The sequence below is a fragment of the Mastomys coucha genome, unplaced genomic scaffold (genome assembly GCF_008632895.1).
Source record: "Mastomys coucha isolate ucsf_1 unplaced genomic scaffold, UCSF_Mcou_1 pScaffold22, whole genome shotgun sequence".
Classification (NCBI taxonomy): domain Eukaryota; kingdom Metazoa; phylum Chordata; class Mammalia; order Rodentia; family Muridae; genus Mastomys; species Mastomys coucha.
Window position 1 is genome coordinate 218,295,189 of NW_022196905.1, and position 19,600 is coordinate 218,314,788.

The 19,600-nt window shown below is 38.3% G+C and overlaps 1 protein-coding gene across 1 annotated transcript in view; it reads left to right on the forward strand.

Moving 5' to 3' along the window:
- The window catches only part of Anapc10 (anaphase promoting complex subunit 10), a 44,688-nt gene that overhangs the window by 12,686 nt on the left and 12,402 nt on the right, over nt 1-19,600 (forward strand). Inside the window, exon 4 of the mRNA XM_031340429.1 lies at nt 6,240-6,360. Within this exon, the coding sequence (XP_031196289.1) occupies nt 6,240-6,360 (121 nt within the window). The remainder of the gene's footprint in view (nt 1-6,239; nt 6,361-19,600) is intronic.

Consider the following 19,600-nt stretch of genomic DNA (forward strand, 5'->3'; position numbering starts at 1 on the left):
GGCCAGCCTGGTCTACAGAGTGAGTTCCAGGACAGCCAGGGCCATACAGAGAAACCCTGTCTTGAAAATCAAAAACAAAAAATAAAAAACAAACAAAAAAAAAAGAGACAGAGTCCTTCTTCCTTTGCTTCTTGTCAGGTGTCCCAGCAATGAGAAGAATGACTGATAGCTCATTTATAGTTCATTTACCTTTACAGTTTATTAGAGGCCTAGATAAATGAAACCAGGTCACATAGTAAGTAACTGTTCATAGTGACAGTTTGAATATAAGTATTCTAATTTCCTGTGCTTTTTGACATTCTGTCCTATAAACCTGAGACAAATTGCTGGTCTAGGAATACAAGCATGATAGACAAAAAATTGAATTTTGAGCATCCTAATTTAATTGTTTAATACTAGCGTGTGTTTTGTAAACTACAATCTATACTGTATACTAAAAATAATGATGAAATAATATATACTCTACTTCTTAATAGTTTTATTAATAGAGTTTTAGATATATACCTTTTTGTAATCTACAGAGTCTCCTTTTAAGATATAGGTTCTATCATTTTTCTCATTATTAGAATCAAATGGTAGTTCTATTTAATATTTTAAGGTATGTCCATTCTGCTTTACATACAAATACCCTATTTTACATTCCCATGAACAGTCCATATAAACTTCATTTTCCCACCCACATTACATTAGAATCTGTAGTTTTCTTTTTTGAAGTGATATTCATGTTAATTCATGTGAAGTGATAACACAATAGTTTTGATTCTTGGTTCCCAGGTAGATTTGTTACTTTTCTCAGGTAAAATGGCTGACAGAAGCAACCTAAGGAGGAAGGGTTACTTTGGTTCAGTTTCAGAGCCTGTAGGCTGTCAAGGCAAGGAAGGTGTGGTAGGAGAAGCAGTAGGAGTGTGCGCGTGCGCAGCAGCTCTTTACATGTTTACAGATTAGATAGACTAGGTTATCCTTTAAAGATCTCCCTCAGTGACACATCCTTGTCAGCCAGGCCCTGCATACCCTTAAACAGGTGCACCAGCTGGGAACCACGTGCTCAAGCACATGAGCCTGTGAGGGCCATTCGACATTCAAACCATAGCACATCACATAGTGATTTGTGGTGTTACCCATCTTCTTGTGTACTTCCTGACATTTGTCCTCTTTGAAGAACTGCCATTTAAATCCTTTGCCCATTTTTAAAATTGTTTCTGTGACAGATTTATAAAAGATCTTTATATACTCTGTTGCAGATAGTCAGTTTTTTTGTTTTAATGTAAAAGCAATCACAAGAAAACATGTAAATGAATATTTCTCTAAGTAAAACTTTATTTAAAAAGTAGATGGCACACACACATTTGACTTGTACTTGAAACTATAACTCATTAGTCCTGTTCTAGCAGATGTTCTCAAACTTTTTGTTCTTAATGCCCACGGTAAACTTTTATTTAGGACTCCAACACTTTTTTTTGTTTATTTTTATACTTACCATATTAGAAATTATGTGAAGAATTATAATAAATTTAGTCATTCATTAAACTCAGTAATACCCAATTATATGTTAGTATATATGACAACTTTATATAAAGTAATTGTTTCTTCCCAAACTGTGAGATTAGTGTTACTTTACTTTTCTGTGACCTCCTTTGTTCTTTGACTGAAGGCAGCTGGAATCTCAGTTCTGCTTCTTCACTAAGGCTTTTTCTGAATCCTTTCTGGAAAACTACTGTATAGTTTAAAAGGCTTACTCAGAAAGGTAGACAACCAACTAGCATTAACAAGGGGGTGCCTGTTACCTTCCTCCCCTTCTCACATGAGTTTCCATTCACTGTGTAAGCTGTCTTGTTTTGTCAAAATTAGCATCCTTAGAACGTTTGCTGTCTAGGGTCTGAATTAATGTAGGTATTTGAAGAAAACCTTTTCTTTGGTTGTTGGGATTGCACTCATGCCCAGCCCTCATGAGGTTTGGCTTGCTGTTCTCTTTAGGGGCGGTTAGTTACCTATGTCATGTGGACTTGTACCTCCTTCCTGCCTGCTCATCTGCTGCCCCACTATAACTCTTTCTACTGTGGCGAGGCTGCCAGAGATGACCACAGTCAGGTTTCCTACTTGAGGGTTCTCCTTGTTGCCTCTTTTTGCTCTGGACCTGTCATCCTGTGGTTCTCAAGCCTGCAGAAATAGTTCTGTGTTTTCTTGTATTCTAGACTCTGTGGTAAGAAGGCAGGTCTTGCAGCTTTTCTGTGCCCAGCAGATATCCCAGACTCTTTTTTTTTTTTTTTGCCTTTTTACTATATATACTGAAATTTAATATTAAATTTTCATTTGTCTTGTTTTTAGTGGAAGGTCTATTTTAGCATCAAATTAATAATGATTAGAAACAAACTCACAAAAACCACATTTTTACTATTGTTGTAGGAACAAAGAATAAATATAAATTATTTGCTTTTGTTTTAGATAAGTGTGTGGGCCATATGCTATTTAGTAATGTTATATAGCATGTTAAGAGGGAAAGTAAACAGAATTCTACAGCTATTTTATGTTTTAAGTATTGTACATTAGGAGTTATTTACATTAATGTAGTATAATTATAGATTTAGAGCAGGGTGGTGGTGGCGCACGCCTTTAATCCCAACACTTGGGAGACAGAGGCAGGTGGATTTCTGAGTTCAAGGGCAGCCTGGTCTACAGAGTAAGTCCTAGGACAGCCAGGGTTACACAGAGAAACCCTGTATAAACCCTTTCTCCCCAAAAAACCCATAGATTTAGATTAGTTTTTGATTATCTCTTAGATTTTCAAGTAAGGACTTCTTGGTTAGCTTGTTCTCGGTGCAAGACTTCTCATCTGTGCAGTGGACATAGTAATGTGTGTTAACGTAGCGTTTTTAACAAGTGTTTTCAATGAGGTAGACATTTATTGCTTCTGTTTTCATGCAAGAGAAAGGTAAAGAGCGCTGTGATAGATACCATGAGGGTGCACAGACTCCAGGTCACTCACTTCTTTCACTCTTTCCTTCTTTCCCTTAGGTTTTAGTTTTAAGGTGAACTCATGACTCCTCCTGGAGTTCCGGGAATTACAATAGCTCTGTCAGCAGGAAGCACTAGGAAGGAAGATAAAAGGGACTTACCTTTCTTTGAAATACTGCTGCAGTATAATGCAAGACTAAGCATGTATGGGCTACAACTTAGTTATAACTACTTTTGAGGTAGCATGGCTCTTTCAGATGGATATTTTGAAGAAAGAAGGGATAAAGGGGATTGGAGTAGGCAGCTATGAATACCTTTTGTGGACATCTTCCATTATAATGTCATAGAATCTTTTTTTTTTTTTTTCAAGATGCAGTTTCTCTGAATAGCTGTGACTGTCTTGTAATTCACTCGGTAGACCAGGCTGACCTTGAATTCACAGGGATCCGCCTGCTCCTGCTTCCCAAGCACTGGGAAGCTACCACTGCCTGGTGTGCCAGAGATTCTTAACTACATGAGGAATTATTCAGGAGTCAGCAGGTACAGGACAAAATATTACTTTTTAGAACTGAGAAGCTAATGACAAGCACACTAACTGCATTAAATCTTCAGTTAAGTGTATGTGGAAACAGCAAACCCTAGAATTAAATATTTATAAGACTTACATTTATAGCTAACCCAGATGTGCTTGGTTTTATTACATGTGTGGCATGAAGGAACAAAGGAAGTGCTAGCTTCCTGCCTGAAGCTATTGTCAGGAGAAAGGGTTTCTAATAGGAGGACTGAGGGAAGTCAAGAATGTCAGTCAGAGTCAGGGAAACATTTCTCCTTTTCCCCTTCTAGCAGTGCTTCCTAGGAGTTTAACAAGGTGCTTGGCATACAGTAGGTGCTCACTCAATGAAGTGGCCATAATCACAGTGATGTAATTCCTGTATCTTCCACTGTGACTCAGTCTGTATATTTCATCTTTCCACGTGTATTATTTGATAAACAACATGATTTTTATGCAGTATTATTACTTCTTGAATTAGTATGACGCGAACTTTAGTTGTTTTAAAATGATTTTGCTGTACCCTGTAAGAATAGCAGTTTTAAACTTTTGGTGCAGTAGTAGTTTCTTCTACAAACCTAATATAACTATGTATATAGCATAAATTATATCTATCATTTCTGGAGATTCATTAACGACATGATTTTCTGTGTAGAATTAGAGCACTTATGAATGCTTTTACTTAGCTCATTTACCCTAGTGTTACTTCCTTAGTCAGAAAAGTAGTAAGCTGGTGATAGAACCAAGAGAGAATATATATGAAGCATTAGTTCTACGAAAGACACGAAGTATTCTATTACTGTGTGTTGCTGTGGTTTTTATTTTCATTGATTTTTTTTTTCTTTTTTACCATTCTTTGCCTTTCTAAACTCACCCTGGTATTGAAGTGATCCTGAATTTCATAACTTTGGAAGTAATACTATTCTGTAAAAAGATTTATCCTTTACATCTTGTTTTTTCTTTTTAATTTCTGTAGTCTCTGATCTCTCTATCATAGGAAGACCTTTACTTCCTGCGTTTGGCTCATCAAGAAAGTCTTTAGTAGCCTTAAAATTTTCCTGAATCCTTTGCTTCTCCTGTTGTGTCCTTGCTGAGGTGTCAGTAGCTCTGGCTTTGTGCTCTTTGGAAACATCGTAGAGGTGTCTGTCCTGTCCTGCCAGCATTTCCTGAGTAATTATGGTCTTATGTATTTTTTGAAGAAAAATCTTTACCTTTGCCCTTTTTTCTGATGAATAGTTCAGGTATTTAAGTATGCTTTCCCAGAAAAGTGCTGCAGATCCCACTGTTTATAGGCTGGCCTTTAACACATGCTACTTTTGATCAAGAAACTCATTGTGAGTAAGCAGTACCAGTTTACACAGAACTTATAAAGCCCTTTTTGGTAGACTTCTAAATGGTTTTGGAGGGTCATTTTGAAAAATTGCCTATTTTTCTTCCCTGATGGCCAATGATATATGTTTATCCTGAAAAAATTATTCAGAAAATACAGAAATTATAAGGACGAAGATTAAGATCATCTTATTGGGAAGCATTATGGCCTACAGGCCAACAGTTCTGTGTCTGAGTCTGCAGGCAGCAGAGAGAGAGAGACAGAGAGAGAAACAGACAGACAGACACACGTTGGGCCTGACTTGGGCTTTTAAAACCTCATACCCAGTGACAAACTTCTTCCAACAAGGCCTCGCTTCCTAATTCCTCTTAAGTAGTGCCACTTCCTGATGACTAAGCATTCACCTATGGGAGTTGCCTTCTGCACACATCAGTAGCCCCTCTCTAGCTTTCTGGCCTTTATCATTACCCCATTAAACACATAAATCTAAAATGATCAGAAAGCAATGGACTTTCATTTCATCTAGAAATTGAATCAGTGAGCTACAGATTTATTTACCGATTCAATACTCTTTTTCTAATGAAATATGGGTACTATGATATTTTCTTGTATGATGGTAAACAAATATCTCTATGTTTAAATCTCTTCTTTTGGTCTTTAGAATAGGATATTTTCTCATGTTTTTCTTTCTTTTCCATTTCCTGAGGTGATTTTCTATAATGCATTTTTCCTTATCCCCAAGGGGAAGGTATATATATTTTTGAAATGGAATAGAGTTTTATTTTGTACATTAAGTGGCAGGGTATGCTTTTTATTTTTTAAGGGGTTTATTTGTTGAGTTCATTTTTTCACTTAGGGTTTTTTAAGTATTAATATAAGGAATTAAGTAATTAGTAAAGAAATGTAAGCATGTTAGAACACTTTTCTTATGTAATGTCTAAATAAAAAGAATGGAACATTATTAATGTTGAAATACCTAATTTGACTTAAATGCTTCTTTGCATATATTTAGTTCTCAACAATGTTCTCAGTGAGGGATGTTTGTGTAAAATACTCTATATTTGTATTTATGTTTTTACATGTTTTAGCCTGCAAGTTGAAATAAAATAAAAGGAAATTATTGATTGAAATGCTTGTCTTGTGAGGGGTGTATGTATGTGTGCATGCTTTTTTGAGAGGGGATTTTTCTCTGTATAGCCCTGGCTATCTGGAACTTCCTCTGTAGTCCAGGCTGGCCTTCAGCTCACAGAGATCCACCCGCCTCTTCCTCCAAGCCCTCGGATTAAAGGCATGCGCTGCCCCTGTTCAGCTTTACCTTGTAATTTTTAACATCAGAAGATAAAATACTTTGTCAGTAACTCTTTGATATGTATGATAAAGCACATGCTTTTATTTTATTGTTTTTAGAAGAAAAACAACAGTGAAGACATTATGTATTTATGCAGATTATAAATCTGATGAAAGCTACACTCCAAGCAAAATCTCAGTCAGAGTAGGAAATAATTTTCACAACCTTCAAGAAATCCGGGTATGTTCTTTTTTTTAATGTGTGTTTCTTTAATTCATTCTACAAATGATAGTCATAAAACAAGAAAATTATATTGAAAACTATACATGTAATATTTATGTTTTTAAATTGCCATCTTCTTTTCTAATGCTGTATTATAAATTTTCAGTTATAAGAAAGGCTAAGAGAATTGTACAGCAATCCCCTCACTGTTGGATGCTTTAATGTTTTACTACATTTGCTTTATTAATTTCAGTTTTTAACTCATCAAAATAAGTTACAGGTTCCTGATACCATCTAGGGTGTAGGAACGTGTTCATTTTCACTCTCAATTAAAGAGTTAAAAAGGTAGGAAAGCAAATGTTACCAGAAATCCTGGCAAGCCCTACTGGTACCAACATATACTTGGGAAATCAGGGTCTCCTTTTGGGGTTCTAGTCTCATTAGTGAAAACAAAAAGGAATGGACTCATGGAAACTCAAGGACTGTTTATTTATAGTTTAAAAGAAAAATTGAGGGGCATGCAAGCTATAAAGTTAACAGTTGCCCAGAGGAGAGGAATAGAGGAAAAGGGGGGTGGGGAGGCCAGGCTGCTTGAGATAAGCAAATTTGTATGCTAGGGAGGGCAGCTGTAGAGAAAGAATGAGGAAGCCCAGAACCAGGGAGAGCATGCTGAGGCTCTAGCCAGGATCTGAAAGACAGAGACTGAAGAGAAGTCATAGCTATGACAGAGGGCCACAGATCACCTCATCAGCTCCTACAGGCTGCCCTAGAGAAGGAACCGTACTTTATCTAGTGCTGCACTCATCTTCCTCATCATGAAGGTGCTCCCCTAGCCAGGTCCTCAGCCTGCTCCCACTGAATCATTTATCAAGGGAGGAGATAAGAACAGACTTTCAGCTTGAGGTGGATTCCACTGTTTACTGTAACCTCTTTATTTGAGATATGTGAGCGTGATATATACGTAGTAAGCGTTGCTGGTTTTTACTTAATATTAATTTTAAGGGAAACAATTTTCTACAAATCTTAAGTATATTATTTGATGAGGTTCACAAATGCATGCATCTGTATAACTCTACTCCTTTAAAATGAGGAGCATCTGTCTCTGTGTCTACTATCATGGAATGTCATTTCTGTTCCTTCACTCTTGAGTCTCTGTTCTGACATGAGGTCAGTGCCTTGTGGGCAGTGTGTGCTCAGTGCAGCCCTGGCTGTGCACCAGCCACTTAGTATTTGATGGAAGGATTTAGTCCTGTCTTCCCAGTGATGTGATCCATAGGCTAGGGCTTACCACTGCCATACTTGCCTTGCCTTCTGATCACATTAGGCTCTTTGCTTAGGTAACTTCCCCATGGATGTTGAGCTTAGTCTTTGCCTTTTGCATAGAGCTTTGTGATTACCACACGTTTTATATAAAAATTTTTATGGTTGTAGTAGCTACTTATTGTAAACTAATGATAACTATCTTTGGCTACATACTTTTACTTAACTGCCCCATGTTTTGTTTTGATGCCAATGAATGTATGCCTTTATATAGAATTGTTATGTTTTATTGGAGAAAACAAGAGAAACAAATATCCATTTATACTAGGTAGGTGCGTTAGTTAGGGTTCCCATTGCTATGGTGAAATATTATGTTTGACCAAAGCAACTTGGGGAGTATTAGTTTGCTTGCTGCTCCACGTTCCATGTTAAAAATGCAGTGAGGGTAGGAACTCAAGCAGGACAGGAACCTGGAGGCAAGCCATGGAGGAGTGCTGCTTACTGGCTTGCTCCACGTGGCTTACTCAGCCTGCTTAATTGTAGAACCCAGGACCCCCAGACCATGGCATCACCCACAATGGGCTGGGCCTTCTGAATTTAAGAAAATTTCTTCATGGGTTTGCTTATAGCCTGACCCTATGGATGCGTTTTCTGTTGAGGCTCCTTGCTCTCTGATGACTCTAGCATGTGTCAAGTTGATAGAAAACTAGCCAGGACAGTAGGACAGTAAGGATACACTGAGTAAACATTTCCATCAAGTCTAGCTTAGTAGTCAGTGAGTTTGGGGGTAGCTTCCTTAAGTGCAGCTCAAAAGCAACTGTGTCACTGAAGAGCCCACCCCAGTAAAGTGCTGCTGTCACCATTGGGACTGAATCTGCTTAGGGATATGTGGCCATCTTCATTTTGGAGTTTTGTCTTGCCTCAGATTTGGAAAGAATTTTTGTTTTTATATATTAAAAATTATAAATTGATGTGCTTTTAAAGTGAATGATTTCTTTATGTGTGTGTGTATGTTTTTGTTAGCACACATGTATAGGGGAGCCTTTGGAGGCTAGAAGAGAGTGTTAGGTCTCATGGAACTAGAGTTCCAGAGGGTTCTGAGCCACTGAACTTGGGGGCAGGATCAAAAGTTTGGACCTCTGGAAGAACAGCAAGCACTCTCAACTACTGAGCCATCTCTCCAGCCTTTTGTTAGTTCTTTTTTTTTTTTTATTAATGTTTTTTTCCCTCTCCCTTCCCTTTTTCCACTCGCTCTGCCCCCCCCCCCTTTTTTTTTTTTTTTCTTTTCTTTTTCTCATTACAAATGGTTGTGAGCCACCGTATGGTTGCTGGGATTTGAACTCATGACCTCTGGAAGAGCAGTCAGTGCTCTTAACTGCTGCCATCTCTCCAGCCTTTTGTTAGTTCTTTAAATAAACTTGTTAATTTGTCTTTCTACTTGAGCTCCTGTAACCTGCATTTTTTTTAAAGTTGTCGTAAATTTGGCAAGCTTTCTTCCAGATTTTTTCTTTTTCTTTTTCTCTTGTGTAATTTCATGGATTCTTTAGATTATTTCTGCTCTTATACATTAAAATTTTTATTCATTGTATTTTTTGGCTATAGAATTTGTTTCATTAAAAAAACAACTTCCACTTCTTATATTCCTTTCTTATTTTGGTTATTTATTGTACTATACTTTAAAATTGTTTCTATTTTATTAAAGCTTCTTGAGTTTTCTTAAAGCATTTCATTTGAGTTTCAGGCAGTTTAGGACCTTGCATTTACTCAGAGCCAGTAAGTGATACTTTCTTTTGTTTCTTTGGTTGGGTAGTATTTCATGGATTGTTCTTCATTCTTTTTTTTACTACTATTATTTATTTAATGTATATAGTACACTGTAGCTGTCTTCAGACACACCAGAAGAGGGCATCAAATCCCATTTCATATGGTTGTGAGCTGCCATGTGGTTTCTGGGAATTGAACTCAGGACCTCTGGAAGAACAGTTAGTTAGGTCTTAACCGCTGAGCCGTCTCTCCAGCCCTTGTTCTTGATTCTTATGGCATGACTTTACTCTCCGGGTTCTTGAAGAAGGAAATTATGCTAGTCTTTAAAGACTATCTGGGAAGCCCACCACCAGCCAGCCCATCTGGAGATTCTGAGAAGGACAGTTGATGTGATCCATGGGTCTGTTTGCCATTGGAGTCCTCTGTAGGTTGGCCTGATTCCAGTAGATAAGCTGGTGTGTAAGTCTAGTGTCTTAGCAGTAGTAGAGCTTGTTTTTATAAAGGATAACAAGAGACTGTGTCTGTAGGAGCTGATGTAGCTTTGTGGTAGGTAACTTTGATCTGGAGAGAGAGAGCTGTAATGGCAGCTAGGTCCTTTTATTTACTGCACACATCTGGAACACTTGGCTGCCAGGTCTTGAAGTGAACAGCTACTGAGTCACTGAAGGCAGGTCAGCAGAATCGCCTGTACACTAACACTAGGGACTCAGTCTTTGGCACTAATGTGGTGATGAGGTAACCCTAGAGCCAGAGTATGTCAGGCAGATCTGCAGCCTAAAATCTGTCCCTAAACACACAAGCTTGATGAGCATCCATGGGTACTGGCATACTCAGGAGTTATGGCTTGCCCCATGCTTTTATTTTCCTGGACTGGGCTCCATATTGGGGTCTGAAGCAATGTCCAGGCAGAGGACATTTCTTCTCACTGTGCCGCTTGGGATTGTGGGAAGAGTGGCATGAGTGATACCAAACTCTCCTTCGTGTCCTGCTTAACACTCCCTACCCCCACCCCCACCCCCATACCCAAGTTCTGTAATCTCACCTGGCTTTCTTACTAGCTTTTGCAAAGGTATTTTTGTCTACAGGTGAGGTTGGTCTAATTGACAGGTTTTACGAAGTTCCATTTTACCATCTTGCTGATGTCAGGACTTGATTGTTTTTTGAGACAGCTTCCTGGTCATTTGTATGTATATACTATCACTTTCCTTTTCTTAGTTTTTCCATTAGCTCTAATGTTTCTTAATTCAAAATATCTTGATTTTTAAAATCACAGTCATATTTGATCAGTTGATAGTCTTTCTTCTTTTAGTCTTACATGCAGTATACTTAAATCAATACCTCCATGCTATAAAGACTTAAAGCATTTAACTGTATGATTTGTTACATGGTTCATATTTATCAAAATGAACTGCTCATATTGATAAGGTTTTTGTGGAGACAAACCTTTCTCATTTGAGGTTGTAGCAAAAAATTGTCCTAGCATGAGCTGCGTGCAGCACTAGAAATCCTTTGGCCTGGTGTATGGTGTTTGAAATGCCCACTAGATGTCACTGTTGGCTTTACTTTGTAGCCCTATTTTCTAGTCATCAGCTGAAGGCTTTGACTGATACATTAGTTGTAGCCTTAGTTGTAGTTTCTCCTAGAATTTATTCACATTGAAAAACTCTTTGATGCATTTTGGGCCATGTACATCCTTATACAAGATGTCTGTGTTTATGAAGATGTCTTGTATTCTCTTGTAAGTTTGACAGTACAGAATTCTTTTGAGAGGCTAATAGAAACTTTAACTGATGTTCGGACCTTGGCGTATGCTTGGTCTTTGCTTCTTTTTTTAAATGCTGAAACATTAGCTCTTTGGAAAGGGGGATCTTGTAGGTAACTTATAAGTTGTCTGTTGTATATCATGACATAGCCTCATGATACCAGTTAAAGGATTAAATCCTTAATTTGTTTTGGCAAAAAAAAAAAAAGAAAAGAAAACTCAATTTGGCCCAAGTCAACTTTATATCAATAGAAAGTTCATTTTCAATCCCCCTCAGTTCTACAGAATAAAGCACACATTGCTGAATCGTGGAGATCCTTCTGTAGAGTCCTCAGCAGCGACAACAAAGATCTAGCTACACTCCATAACTGAAATGAAGAGAATCATGGGAGAAGATCATTTTAAGATACATAAGGCAATCATTTGTTCTTCTCACCTTCAAGTCTTAAGTTATTACTTCATGCCAGTGAAATTACAGAAAATGAATATTTAAAATATTTTAAGTTAGCAGATCCATAATTTCTAGAAAAAAAGAAACCCTACTAAAATACTTCAATATGTACTAAAGGCTCTCACAGACAAGAATCCATGGAAAAATATAAAAGGATTTATTTAGACTTTCCATTCAGTTAAAACAGTCCTATAACTTATGAAAGGATGGCTTCAAACCCTACTAAAAGCTCAGGGTCTTAATTACTTCTTAGTATCTGAATTCACAGACTTCTCTCTTTTTAAATGGAAGACAAGCATTAGAGAAATGTTTTTTAAAAATTATGATCTACTTCATCTTTCCATAAGACACAAAATACTGCCTGAAACCTTTTGAACATATAAAAGATAAAAGTAAACATAATAAAATATCTAAAGATATTGAAAGTACAAATTAAAAGAATATCCAAAATTTATGATTCTTTAGTGAGAACTATACAAAACTATACTATATACTATAGTATATTCATTAAGTTATTCAGAAAAATAGTTGAGTCTTTGACCTAGCAATTATGGAGTGCAATTGCTTGCAGAGGTCACAAGAAGGCATGTGGTCCTGTGGAGCTGGAGTTCCAGGAAGTTGTGAGCCAACTAGTGGGTCCTCTGTAAGAGCCGCATGTGCTCCTAACCCAGAAGCACCACCACTACCGCCTCCTCTTCCTCCTCTTCTTCCTCTTCCTTTTAAACATTTCAGTATTTTATGTGTATGAGTGTTTTGCCTGCATGTTTGTATGTGTACCATGTATGTGCCTGATATCCATGGAGGGCAGAAAAGGGCTTTGTATCCCATGGCTCTGGAGTTGAAATGGGCTTCTCTTGTCTCAGTCTCCTTAGTAAATGGTGAGTGAGCTGAAGGAACTGCAGCAACTACTATTGAGACCTACTAGTGCAGCATTTATAGTGTATTTTAATTGAAGGGAGTCCCCTAGGCACCTTTCTTGTTTCCCCTCAGCTTGTTTCACATGTTTAGGTAAATAACGGATCTCTGGGTCTTCGATTTTCAAAAGGAAGCAGTGAGAACATTGGAATGTAAGGCTGTGGATGAAAGCTATTGACTTTTTAAAAGTCACCATACAAGGATTTGTTAGTTAGAGCTGATGAGCAGAAATAGTAAGTCAGCTGTTTTGCCACTCTTTTTAGAATGAAGATTCTACCAGGATCACAGCTAGAATTGATTTGGGTGCTTAATCAATTAAGTAGAGAAGATTTGAGAAGTGAAAGAGAAGGTATGGAGAGAGAGAAAGGAAGAGAGGGAGAAAGAGGGAGAGAGGGAGAGAACGAACACAGAACACGGCATGCCACAGCACACCTAGTGGATGACTTTGAGGGCTGGAACACAGAACACGGCATGCCACAGCACACCTAGTGGATGACTTTGAGGGCTGCCTTAGTTTGCTTTCTATTGCTATAATAAACACCAAGAAGCAACTTTGTGAGTGACGGGTTTATTTTATCTTAAAGCTTATAGCCCATCCCTGTGGTGGTGGGGGGGGGGGCAAGGCAGGAACTCAAGGCAAGAACCCAGAGGCAGGAACTAAAGCAGAGGACTTGGAAGAACACTGCTAGTTTGCTCAGCCTGCTTTCTTATAGCATTGAGGACTACCTGCCCAGGGATGTATTACCCTCAATGGTCTGGACCCTCCCCCACTGATTGTTAAGAAAATGCCTCACAGACTTTCTTATAGGCAATTTCATGGAGGCATTAAGGTTTCCTCAATTAAGGTTTTCTCTTTCCAATGGCTCTCTCATGTGTCCAGTTGATAAAACTGGCCAGCACAATGTTGGTGTTCCTCATCTGTTTTGCTTGAGACAGTTTCCTCTCCACGGCACATGCCAGATTGTGGCTCTCCTCTCTGCTTCCCATTTCCCCATAGGAGTCAGGATTACAGACTCACATACGGGGTCTACGTAAGTTCTGGAGATCAGAGCACAAGTCTTCATGCTATACTCATGGAACCATCTTTATAGCGTCAAAGAACTATTAACAAGAGAAAGTCTGGATTCTGACTAAATAATTGCATAGGGAAATGGTTCAGCTAGTGTATTGGTTACATAACCTAATAAAAATTACTTATGGTTTACAAAATGTTTTGATATGTATATTCATTGCAGAACAGTTAAATGTATTAGGATGTGCTTTACTTAGCACACTTTTCTGTGTATGTGTATGCATGTAAAGGTGTTCCTCCTCAGATCATATCCATCTCATTTTTTGAGACAGGGTCTCTTGCTGGCCTGGAGGTTATCAAGGTTAGGATGTTGGCTAGTAGGACTCAGAGATATGCTTGTCTCCACCTCCCCAGTGCCAGAATTCCAACAAACATGGCAATGTGTGCAACCTTTTTATGTGGGTTCTGGGGGTGGGGAGTCCAACTCAGTCCCTTGTGTTTGTACTTTAAGTAAGCACTTTACCAACTCTCTAAACACTGTCTGTCCTTTTCTTTCTCCTTCCTTTCCTCTCTTTCTCCTCATCCACCTCCTTTTGTTCTTCATCTGCTTTTTCTTCTTTCTTCTATACTGAGAACATCTTAAAATCAACCATTTTATTGGGCCAGTGAAATGGCTCATTGGCTAAGCGTGCTTGTTAACAAACTTAATGACCTGAGTTCAATACTGGAGACCCATATGGTTGGAAGGTGTTTATTGCTGTGAAGAATCATCATGACCAAGGCAACTCTTATAAAGGACAATATTTAATTAGGGCTAGCTTACAGATTTAGATGTTCAGTCCATTATCATCATGGCTGAAGCATGGCAGCATCCAGGCAGACGTGGTGCTGGAGAAGGAGCTGAGAGTTCTCTCTCCATCTTGACCTCAAAGCATGCAGGAGAAGTCTGGCTCCCACATGGTTAGGAACCATGCCCACCTCCATAGTGACACACTTCATCCAACAAGGCCACACCTCTAATAGTGCCACTCCTTGGGCCAAGTATATTCAGAACACTACAGGAGAGAGAGTTGACTGCCATAGATTTTCTTCTCAACTTCCCCCAGACATACACAATAAATAAGTAAATATAAAAACAGTCTACTGTCTTAGTAATTGTCAAGTATAAAATATATTATTGTCCATAGTTACCATGATATACAGTAGATCTCTCGAGCTGATCTTCCTATCTGATGGAAATTTTCTTTCCTTTGACTAGCATCTTCTGAACCCCTATACCTCTAACCTCTGGTACCCACCATTCTACTCTCTGGTTTTATGTATGTGTATGTTTACATTTATTTCTTTTGTATTTTAGTTAGTGTACAAACTATTAAGTTTCATTATGGTATTTTCAAACACAGTTGGTTTTTGTTAATCCTTCTCTCCCCTCTTCTATCACATTCCTTTCCTACCCCTGTACCCTTTCATCCTAGTGGCATCTTACCTGCTTTCATGTCATGTGTGTTCTGCAGCTCCCTTCCTGTTCCTTAATCCCTGTTGTCCCCTCCTGTGGTGTTCCCCATTCTGGCTATATGATCTGTATCCACACCACATATTTCCGTAAGACACTTTAAGCTGGGTTCCATATGTGAGCAAAGGCAGACGATGCTTGTCTGGGTCTGGGTTATTTTGTTGTCTTAGCGTTACTATTGTTGCAGTGAAACACAACAACTAAAAAGCAAGTTGGGGAGGAAAGGGTTTATTTGGCTCACACTTCCACAGCTCTGTTCATCATGGAAGGAAGTCAGGACAGGAACTCACACAGGGCAGGAACCTGGAGGCAGGAGCTGATGCAGAGCCATGGAGGGCTGCTTACTGGGTTGCTAAGCCTGCTTTCTTAATGAACCCAGGAGCACCAGCCCAAGGATGGCCCCACCCACAATGGGCTGGGCCCTCCCCCATCAATCTTTAATTAAGGAAATGCCCTACAGGCTTGCCTACAACCTGGTCTTATGAAGACATTTTTAAAATTGAAGGTCCCTCGTCTCAGATGACTGTAGCTCATGTGAAATTGACATAAAACTCACTTAATATATTTTTACATCCATCCATTTTTCTGAGAATTACATTTTTTCTTTGTGCCTGAATAAAATTCCATTGAATACACATACATTCTCATAATCCATTCATAATGATGGACATATAAGCTGGTTCTGTTTTCTTGCTATTGTGAATAGAGCAGCAATAAATAGGGATTTTCAAGTGTCTCTGTGGTAATTTTTTGATTTCACATTAGTAATATTCACCCTGATTTTTAAAACTATCCTATTAAAATAGTACATTCTTTAACTTACAGCTTTTCAATTTGGATTAAATTAACTAACCCAATAGTAGATGGGTTATTATTAAATAAGTTAATTAAAATTAAATAACTTAATTAAAAAAAAAGAACAGAAAAAACCAGTAGAACATTCTGCAAGTTCCTGATTTTGGCTCTGCCTCTCATTTTATGATGAATCTGAGCAATATGTGTTGTTTATATAGTATCCTTATTTTAAATTAGAATTATACACGTCTCTAGCTTTTGACATTTTTTGAGATTCATGAGAAAAATTAATTAGCCCTATAAACCATATTACATTTGTTTTTATTGTCCACTGAGCATTATACAAATTTTATATATAATTGCCAAACTTCAGAATTTAATCTTGAAGCTTTATTTTCTTATTTTATGAATTGTTAAAGAGATATCACCTACAAAACATGTCTGAGAATAGCTATGATGCCAGTAGCTTTAACATTTATTCTTGGGTCTGTAGAATGTTCCTACAAGAGTTAAAACTCAGCCGGGCAGTGGTGGCGCACGCCTTTAATCCCAGCACTTGGGAGGCAAAGGCAGGTGGATTTCTGAGTTCGAGGCCAGCCTGGTCTACAAAGTGAGTTCCAAGACAGCCAGGGCTACACAGAGAAACCCTGTCTCGAAAAAACAAAAAACAAAACAAAAAAAAAAAGTTAAAACTCCTATACTGTATTATTCTTTTAAAATTAGGGACTGCCTGGAAAGTATGCATGTTGTCTTGCAATTATAAATATTCTATACTGACTGCAGCACTGCATAAGTTTAGTTTTATAGAATTGCTAGGATTTTTTTTTTTTAACTGTTAATCTATTGGTATACATGGTGTAGGGGAAAGAGGGAAGTATGCCAACTTTCTTAGCCCCCAATAGGCGGTATAACCATGGTTTCTATACTAGAGTTAGCATATGCACCTAAGTGAGTTTAATAATGGGCCTTAGGAAGAAGTAAATCTTAAGTAGATTTCTATACTCTGTCAGAACCAGGAATGACATTTTGTTTTAATTGCTAGGAACAAATTTGCAACCTGTTAAGTAATGTGTGTGTGTGTATGTGTGTGTGTGTGTGTATGTGTGTGTGTGAGAGAGAGAGAGAGAGAGAGAGATTCTCTTTGTTGGTTAGCATCTCTGTGTAACAGTTCTGGCTGTTCTGGAACTATATTTGTAGATTAGGCTAGCTTCAAACTCACAAAGATATGCCTGCCTCTACCTCCAGAGTACTGGGATTAAAGATGTGCACCACCACTACCCGACAAAGATTCTTAGTATGCACCTTATTACGGCCCAAAGATGAGTAATTCTGGTTCTGTATAAGGACAGCATCTTAGAGAGTAAGCACAGATTGAGGAATGAGAAGGAGTTTCTCTCTTCTCTCCTTGACTTCAGTCTTTAGGTAGGAACTGCTTCATGTTTAAGCTCGTAAAAGAATGGAATCGTACAAATGTCATGCTCAGCTAGTTGATAAAATCTTCTCGGGAAACATTAGTCTCATTAATTATTTTAAAAATCATTTATTGTTAGGTAGTGATGGTGCATTCTTTTATTACCAGCATGGGTTGCAGAGGCAGTAGATCTCTGAGTTCGAGGCCAGCCTGGTCTACAGAGTGAGTTCTAGGGCAGCCAGGGCTCCACAGAGGAACCCTGTCTGGAAAAACAAAGCAAAGCAAAGCAAAACAAAAGTCCACCACCACCATAACAACAATAATCATTTTGTTGTTTCTCTGAGGCCAGTCTGTGAGACTTTGAAGCGTGTTCCTGGCTTTGGAAACCTCTTTTGCATTAAGAGTTGTGTTGTGTTGAGAGGGAATTGCTTAAGACAAATTTGGAATTAATTTCTGAGAGTTTTCTGTTAACCGAAATCCATATTTTCAGTAGCATGGAATTCCCATGACTCATTGAACTCCATTTAACCTGAGGTGCCGTGGTCCTTTGAAACTCATTGATATTCCCCTGGGGCACAGTGTACTTGCCATTGAACTCCAAGTTCTCAACCTTGGTTTGTGAGAGGAAATCCAGTCTGTTTCATAATCTGCAATCTGGGATTTAAGCATTGTTTTCCGAATAGGACAGAAGGATGAGACCTGAGCCAGAGAAGGGAACAGGCTTCTAGACTGTCTTTGCCACATGCTACTTGAGGGTTGGAGCCTGTCAGATCAGAGTTGGAATCTTGGGATTATCACTTCTTTAATTTGTAATGTATCTCTGTCCTTTCTTATTTTTAGTATTTACTTTGAAAACAGATATTCATAGTTCCTACCCTATTCCATAACTGTGAAGAGTGGATATGCTATGTTGTGTAGACATCTACCATCAACTGAACAGTAGTGGGCACTCAGTCCCAGCTGTGCTTCTGTTCTGTCCACTGCTGACGTGGAGCTCAGTCATGCTGATGGCCTGCCTCTACAGCTTCTCCCTTAGCCTTAGTCTCACTTGGCTGCTGGAGGCTGCACAGAGAGAGCTGAGTAAAAATGTCCTATCTCGGGTAAGGCCTGATCAGGAAGAAGTTAAGTATGTTGTTGGTTCCCTTTTCACTGCATGCAACCTTGAAGTGCTAGTGTTGACTTTGAACAATTTTTAGTATTTGCCACTCTGGACTTTGGTGTTCACTTCCAACTGCTCATCTGTTTCTTATGCAATGCAGGCCCTGTTGGTATTGGATAGTACAGATTTAATCCATTGAAACCACACTGTTGATGAATTACTGCTTTGTTTAAAGAACAGTTTAGCGACAATCCCTTTCAATTTCTGGAGTTAGTAACACAAAATCTGATAGGGCCTGGCTTGAGTCCTTATGTGAGAACGTGAGTGTTCCTCTGGTAGAAAAACTCCTTCCTTTGAGTTTTGTGCTTGCTTCTCTCTGTGTTTTGTGTTATGAAATTTTATTTTTATTATTGTCATCTAAACAATAAAGCTGACTCGATATAGACAACTTTGGGCTTTACTTCTGAGCACTTGTACTTTTCCTTTTCCTGAAGAATGTGCTATTTTTAGTTGGTAACCCAAAATATATGGCAATAAATAATAGAATAAGGGTTATAAATGGGATGGATTTTTTTGTTTTGTTTTGTTTTCTAGACAGGGTTTCTCCGTGTAGCCTTGGCTGTCCTGGAACTCGCTCTGTAGACCAGGCTGGCTTTGAATTCACAGAGATCCACCTGCCTCTGCCTCCTGAGCTCTGGTTCTAAAGGTGTGCACCACCACTGCCTGGTGGAATGTTTTTTAAAAAGAGGTTATTTATGTGCATCTTAACTGTCAAGACATAACTAAGCTAAAAGTTTCAGAAAAGCTCTGTCTTAATCACACATTAATTTTTAAAACTTTTCTGCTAAACAGTGTACGAGCTATCTTATGTAGAGTCATCTTAGCATTCTGAAGGTGGGTAAGTTGGCAGAGCCCTTAGAACTGTGCAAGTATGCCTCTTTAACACTGTTTAAACAGGAGTGCTGTAAAATCATTCTTGGAAAAAAATTGACACTTTGATATCAGAGGCATTAATACAGCTTTTCATGTCTTTGTGGTGTGGAGTAACAAATAGAAGTTTTGCCTTAGAAACTGATGTTTGATAGTTTGTGTATGTCCATGTGAACAGGTATGTGGGTGCAAGCATTTGATATTCATACCTGAGTGTACTTGAGTAGGAGAGGATGTAAAATGTAATATTTATTTACCATTAATAGAAGTGAGAGATTGACTTAGCCATCCAAGTATCAAAATGTTCTTAAGTATTTCATCTTTAACATGTTCCTCATGAATAATT